The 7662-nt window shown below is 43.0% G+C and overlaps 1 protein-coding gene across 1 annotated transcript; it reads right to left on the bottom strand.

Moving 5' to 3' along the window:
* Positions 1-4933: 4933 nt before the first annotated feature.
* Positions 4934-6924, bottom strand: LOC147887930 (diphthamide synthesis DPH2 family protein). Its single transcript, XM_087393903.1, has one exon. The coding sequence runs from the start codon at positions 6888-6890 to the stop codon at positions 5580-5582; it is 1311 nt and encodes a 436-aa protein (XP_087250029.1). The 5' UTR covers positions 6891-6924; the 3' UTR covers positions 4934-5579.
* Between the last annotated feature and the right edge of the window lie 738 nt (positions 6925-7662).

The raw sequence follows: 7662 nt of genomic DNA, 5'->3' as shown, positions 1-7662 counted from the left end.
TTTGAGATGTAATCTATGTAATCTGTGTGTAATCTATTGAATTATTGAACTTCTCCAGAGTTTACTTGGGCAATGTTTTCTCAACTATGTGACTAGATAGTGTCCTTTGACACGCCAAGGACCATAATATGAGATGAAAGATTTTGATTAGACAAATTATGTGAGACAAAAGATTTCAATTAGACAACTAATGTGAGACTGAAAGATTTCTATTAGATAACTAATGTGAAACGAAATATTTCGATTAGACGACTAATGTGAGATCGAAGAATAATAAGGTCAGGCTCAATGAACTCTCTCCCTATTTAAGTGCAGTGCAGACACAACTAAGAGCCCACGATGAAATCTAGCCCCAAAACTCTGTACACAAATCCACCTACTACGAATCTATGGCATACCCAAAATACTTTGGAATCCTTTTGTTCTATCTGAGAACGATCTTGGATGACCTCTCGACAAAAAAATGGACCTGGGGAAGAAGGAGGAAGATAGCTACAAGGAGGACATGCTTTGGTGGTGGGTGTATTACTTGGAGTCGACAAAGACAGTGAATATTAATTTCCATGGCTATTGTTTTTCTTGCTCCTTTAAGGTACTGATCAAGCTCATATGTAGGTTTCTTTTGGTAGGATGCGCGAAGTTGTATAGAGCGCAAATATCAGGATGAAGAGGATCCCAAGCAAAAGGAGGAGTTACTCTAGGTGCACAAGTCGATAGAGGCAAGCAAGCAGTTGGTGATCCGAGTGTGTGAAGAGGTTTGCTATAGTTCATCAGATTGGCCTAAAGGGCTGGGAGATGCTTGCTATAGAGAGGTTGATAAGATAGTTGGGAGTTTGGAATTTCCTTGAGCCACAAAACGTCATCGTATTTTTGAAGGAGAGAGGGAATAGCTATAGAGCACACCACAAATGACTAACTATACACTAGATTTAGTTGAAAATGTAGAATATATACAAACCCTTTTAGGGTTAGGGTTAGGGTATCTAACCCTTTCCTTTATAGCACTCTATTGGGTTAGTGCTATGCACATATCTAACACATGATGTTGAGATGGTTTCTCAAAACCTTCCCTAAAGATCAACATCATGAAGTAGGCCTTCTAAGAAGGATTGAGCATTACATTCCATCATACCCCTTTAATGGGAATGTCCTTCCTTTGCATCAACCAAGAGCTTGTTGGTGCTTCTCGAAAAGATCTTTGCTAAGTGGTTTGGTAAAGATGCCTGCAATATTCTCTTTGCTATAACAATGCGGTAGTGTGATGTCACCAAGTAACACTCTTTCTCTGATGAAGTGCATTCTGACATCAATGTGCTTTGTCTTGGAGTAATATACTAGATTCTTGACTAATTCTTGAGCCGATTGATTATCACAGTATATTGTTGTTAGCCTTGATTCATCAAAGTAATCTGTTTTTTACAAGAGTCTTTTGAGCCATATAGCCTCACATGCACGAGTGCCCTATATGCTACTTCAATTGAAGGCAAAGAAACTATTGGTTGTTTATTTGACAACCATGATATAGCACCTTGATCAAGGAAAAATGCATATCCTTGTGTGGATGTCCTGGTCTCATGATCTCCTGCATAGTCACTGTCACAGTATCCATACAACCTTGGATTGCTTCCTCTATATTCTATTCCAAATTGTCTTGTACTTCTGATGTATCTCAAGACTCTTTTGGCTGCATTCCAGTGAGACTATTTTGGATTTGCCATAAACTATGCTAGTGACCTTACTGCATAACAAATATTTGGCCGTATGATAGTTAAATATATAAGAGATCCGATGAGCGACCTATAGTACCTATCATTGACTATAAGATTTTTTAAATCTTTAGTAAGTTTCAAACTCTATTCCATGGGAGTGGCTACAATCTTGTAATCTACCGTATGAAACTTATTCAAAAGACTATCAACATATTTTAGTTGACTCATGAAGGTGATGTCTGTGTCTCTCGAGAAGTCAATACTAAGACAATAGTGCAAAAGTCCAAGATCTTTCATGTCAAACTCTGTAGATAAGTCTTGTTTTAACCTTTTAATAAAGCTATCATTACTTCTGTCAATTTTGTTGTACCAACATCTGTGTGCTTGCTTTAAGCCATAGAGACTTTTCTTGAGATGGCAAACCTGATTCTCTTTTCCTGGTTCAACATAACCTGATGGTTGTTGCATGTAGACTTCCTCATCTAGGTAACCATTGAGAAAAGCATTGTTGAAATCTAGCTAGTACACTTCCATCTGTTGAGTGTTGCTAGTGATATCAAGAACCATATGGAATCCATCTTTGCTACTAGATCATAAGTCTCATCATAGTCTTGACCATATTGTTGTGCAAATCCTTTTGCAACTAGTCTGGCTTTGTATCTTTTAATAATTCCATCTAGATTATACTTCACTTTGTAAACTCATTTGTTTGCGATTGCCTTCTTTCCAAGTGGAACATCGCATAATTCCCAAGGGTTATTTTTGTACAAAGCTTCCATTTCTTCATTCATAGCAGTTTGCCATACACTAGCTCTTTTGTGGCCATGATGGTAGTCATAAGATCATAATTGGTTCTTTCAACTTGAAAAGCTTTTCCTTTTTGAGCATATGTCAATCTAACTGCCGGAAGATAAGGGAGCTTTGATACCATGACAAAATATGAAGAGGGGAGAGGAGAAGAGTGGACATGAGAAGAGAGGGCACATCTAGATAGCACACCACAAATGACTAATTGTACACTAGATTTAGTTGAAAATGTAGAATATATATACAAACCTTTTTAGGGTTAGGGTTAGGGTATCTAACCCCTTCCTTTATAGCACTCTATTGGTTTAGTTCTATGCACATATCTAACACATGATGTTGAGATGGTTTCTCAATACTTTTGGCCCTGGACCTGTGGCCTCTTTGCCCTAGACTTGGAGATGGGTGTCCTCTACCCCGTGGGCATGGACGCTATCCTGTGCTCTCGGCTTCATCCTCTTCTCCCTCCTTTGCTCTTTCTCTTCCTCGTTCTCCTCCTCTGTGCTCTCTGAGTCCTTTATCTCTATGTCTTGATCCTCTTGTGCCTTTCTCTCTCCCCCTAGTTGTGGCCCTATGCCTTGCTCCCTCTATGGTTGCCTCTCTGGCCTCCGAAACTGCAGTTTCTCCCTTTGAGGATGATCATCGAGGGGAGAGTCGTATGTGCTCTCACTCTCTATGTATGGGTCTGGATGTGGGTTTTGCTCTTCCAATCTCTTTGGTGCCTTGATCTTAGGCCTGGCCATGGGTTGGAGGATGGAGAGAGTGTGAGAGAAAGGGTGAGGGTGCAAGAGAAAGGGCAGAGTGTCAGGGGCAAGTGGGAGGGGGTGTGGGAGTGGAGAGCTCTTCAGGATGGAGAGGTGGAAGGAGCCTAGAGGATCAAAGGTAGAAGTGGAGGATGGAGAGGTTACATGTAAGAGAGGATGGAGAGAAGAAGAATGGAGGTATGGAGAGCAAGCTGCCAAGTTGCAGCTTGCAAGATGGAGAAGATGGAGAGAAGGATGAAGAGGATGGAGAGAGAAGAATGGAGGTCCGAGGAAAACGGGATGGAGAATCCAAGAGCGAAGGATGGAGGGATGGAGAGAGCAGCAAGGATGCACAGAAGGAGTGCACTAGGCAGGAGGCGGCAAAAAAAGGAGCCAAGCGGCGAAATCGCGATTTTGGGGGTCTAGGTCAAAAACAGGTTTTATGAAACGGCGGGCGTTTCTTGAAGAGACGCCATTTCCGTTTTGCCGTTTCCGTTTCCTACCAAGAAACGGCCGTTTCTAGCAAGAGTATGGGAACCCACCAAGCGTATTCAAGGGCCCTTTGATGTATGGCCAAGACCCAAAGTGATAAAGATAGACATTGCATGAAACTTACATGTCCAGAGTACAGAAATCAGCTTTTAAAACTTTCAGGTAGCCTAATCTCCGTTTTCTGCTATGCAACAGTTTAAGAGCAATATTCACAAAGCACTCTCTCTCTCTCTCTCTCTCTCTCTCTCTCTCTGTGTAGCATTCACACTCTTACACCCAAGGTATAGTAAGAGCACCGTTAGTAGCACTAGCATGCAAGCATATCTTCGCAAAATCATTATTTTCCTTCACCTTTCTGCATCCCTATTCAAATAATGTAAACAGAATACTATGTTTGTTATACTCTACACATGCCCTGTCGTATGGCCCATTTGCAAAGGCCATGGATGCAAGCCCGCTAAATCTCATTACATCTGGATGCAGCCATACATTGAAATGCTCACAAAAAATTGCTACTGCTCAGTCCTCCCTAATGGAGTGGGCTTCAGAAAAGGTGAGACCTTCATATTTGAAAATGGCAAGGATTGGAAAGAATCCTGCATTAATAGGTCTGGAATCACAGACTCTGTATCCGACTTGTAGGGAATTTTATCATTGCCAAATACAGAACACCAAAATTTAGACTGACTCAAATTAAAAAAGCTCAGCATTCCAAATTAATTTTTATTACATCACTAGCTTACAGTCTCATTCGGAAAGGACGCAGTTGAACTTAAGGGGCAGTATAATGCAGCAAACTCTTCAACAGAATCATCCTGAGGATAGATGCCAACCAGAGCATTCCTGACACTCCAAAGCAAAAGCACGCAGACACGCAGCCAGTAGCAACACCAGCAGTTCACCAGCGGTTGCACATAGGTAAAGTTGCCTTCAGCTCCCAGTAATGTTGTTTGACATTTCCTTTCCAGAGAAAACCTCCCCACCAACCCCACCTTTGTCTGTTCTGCTTTACACCATAAACTATTGGCCACTCAGCACCAGCAGAGTGAATGGAGAATATCTTATTATCCAATCAACCACACCCTCAAACGTCAACATTGATGAGTAGCAAGAATTTGAACTTGCCAAAAGTGTGCCTGCTTCCACAAAGCCATAACCTTGGAATCCACCATCTTGAACTTCCAGAGAAAACCTCCCCACCAACCCCACCTTTGTCTGTTCCGCTTTACACCATAAACTATTGGCCACTCAGCACCAGCAGAGTGAATGGAGAATATCTTATTATCCAATCAACCACACCCTCAAACGTCAACATTGATGAGTAGCAAGAATTTGAACTTGCCAAAAGTGTGCCTGCTTCCACAAAGCCATAACCTTGGAATCCACCATCTTGAACTTCTTCACAACTCCCAGATACGATTCAAGAAAGTCACCAAATACAAAACAACAGCAGATCCCAGAGGCGCTAGCCCTCTTCAAACAAACATACCCAAATTCCACTGATCTACTCTCCTCTGCTTCAAAGCCACAGTATTAGTAGGCCAATCAACCCCCCACTTTCAAAAATACATCTTGCAGGAGAGCCCTGTCTCTAGCATTCAGCTTGAACTTATGGCAAGGCTCCTCAACAGAGCACTTTCATCATCCCACACATCTCTTGAACAGACCGAACCTTTATTATTCAACTGCCAAGCATCCCTGATATTCAATCTGCAAAAGCCTTACCATTGACATGGCACCCTCTGCCGCACCAAATTGACTCAAACGGGCTAGCATCCTCTACACCAACTGCGAATCAATCTTACAGTAACTTACCACCATGGATGGTGTTCTACTTGATTCTCGCTTTGAGCGCATATGTTGAGTTCCAAGGTCCACCATCCCGTGCATAGTAATCCATTGGATAAACCTGCTCTTCAACTTGGTCTTCAATCACCTGCCCGTCTTCCGCATTACAGCAGACGCAACTGCCACGACTAGCATTTTGCTCCGCTTCCCTGCACGTACAGGGGCGCTCTTGATCACTCCACCAGGGTTTTGTGAAGCCAAGGGACACTTCTATTTCATAAGGTGTAAGCAGAGGCTTGCAAAAGGCCTCTCCCCAATCAATGGAGAGACGTGGGCAGGCAATTTGTACCCACGCATCTACTGACTCTTCAAACAGAGCAATCTTCGCAGGTGAAAGCTCGGATATCAGGAAAACGGTGTAATCGATCCCTCTTGAAGCTAAACGCTCTTCCACGTGATTCAGAACTTTAGGGTTTCCCTGACGCCCGAGCGTCCCTAGGACAACTCCCCAGTGTTTTCCGCCACGAGCTTTCTCTATCGCCTTACGCCGAGCTTCTTTCATTCCTTTATGATCGTATTCTTCCAAGGTCAACACTTGCGCATAGGGGTCGTACCGGAAGGCCCGAATTGAGGGATTAGCTATCATGAACGCCTCAAGGTGAAACCTGCCGTCTGCTACAAACACCACCACATCTGCAGCATCGCGAGGCAAGGTAGGAGCTGTGCAGCCCAAAACCTCGCCCCCAGACAGAGGCTTCGACTGAGGCACTAAAACGCCCGCAAAATGGTCCGCCAAAGAAGCCTTGGCCGCGTGCACAGCAGCGGAAAACTGAATCGTCCCAGCTAGTGCGATCTTCTCCTCCTTGCGAAAATTCAATTTAATCGTCTCCACCAGATGCACGACGTCGATCTGGATCTCTACGAATACATACATACAAGGAATGCGCGAGAAGTCGATAGGGACGAGGCAACTGTGACCGTAATGTACCAGAAAGTCGGCGCCCATGGCAGCTGCCGAGAAATCATCGACACAGCAAGCACCATAGGTGACGTCCCCGAGAACGAAGCACTCCTCGACGCCGGCGAAGCTCTGGAGGATGTCGCAGAGGGTGAGAGAGAACATGAGGAGGCCCTCGGGGAGCTGCAGAGCGACGCGGGTGGCGTTGGCCTGTTTGATTCTCCAGATGGTTTTAGGGATTTCGAGGTTGTAGTTGGAGGGCAAAACGGCCATGGCAGCTTGAAGGGAAGGATTGTTGGAGATGGAGTCGGGAACTTGCTGTCGGAAGAAGCGGCGGGGAGGAGGTTTGCGAGACGAAAGGGAGGAATTGACGAGCGAAAGCTCCCGATCCGCCATAGCCAAAAAGCTTCGTTGAAGCTCACACAGAAGATGAAACTACCATGAAGATGAAGAAGATTATGATTATCAAAACCTATTTGAGAAACTAGATCCAGTTGTATTGACTAAGAATATGCTTTATTTGAATTTTGTTATCTTAGTATCTAACCACACATTTTGATTTTAGAAAATTGAATTAGTACATACCAATTTGCATTCAACACATAGCACTTTACACTCTGCACATAGTACTTTGCATTTAGCGCATGACCACACTTTTATGTGGGGGAGAGTTACCACACTTTCTCACCAAAATTATAAGACTAAGGAATGAACCCTTTTTTGGGTTCATTTCAATTTACATTTAGCACAAGGCACTTTTAATTTTGCACATAGCATTTTGAATCTGGCAGATAGCACTTTGCATTTGGCTTACAGTACTTTGCATTTAGTACATACCCACACATTTGTGTAGGGGGAGAGCTGGAACACTTCCTCTCCAAAAATTATAAGACCAAGGAACGTGCCATTCCTTGGGTTCATATCAATTTGTGTTTAAGCACGTAGCAATTTTCATATAGAACATAGAAATTTGAGTTTAGCACATAGCATTTTGCATTTGGTACATACTTATCGAATACTTCTACATAATTCATATTCTTATTCATTTCAATTTGCATTTGGCACAAAGCACTTTTAATTTTGCACATAGCTTTTGGAATCTACTTTGCATTTAGTACATAATCACACATTTGTGTGGGGGGAGAGTTGGCACACTTCCTCTCCAAAA

This window comes from Dipteris shenzhenensis, chromosome 22, assembly GCF_047967505.1.
Source record: "Dipteris shenzhenensis isolate YYH24624 ecotype China chromosome 22, Dip_SZ_1.0, whole genome shotgun sequence".
In the NCBI taxonomy this organism is placed as follows: Eukaryota; Viridiplantae; Streptophyta; class Polypodiopsida; order Gleicheniales; family Dipteridaceae; genus Dipteris; species Dipteris shenzhenensis.
Note: the sequence above shows the minus strand (reverse complement) of the source record. Positions and strands in the feature narration are given on the sequence as shown.

Excerpts from the sequence above, each read along its gene's own strand:
- LOC147887930 (XM_087393903.1), bottom strand. The coding sequence starts at position 6,890 with ATGGCGGATCGGGAGCTTTCGCTCGTCAATTCCTCCCTTTCGTCTCGC.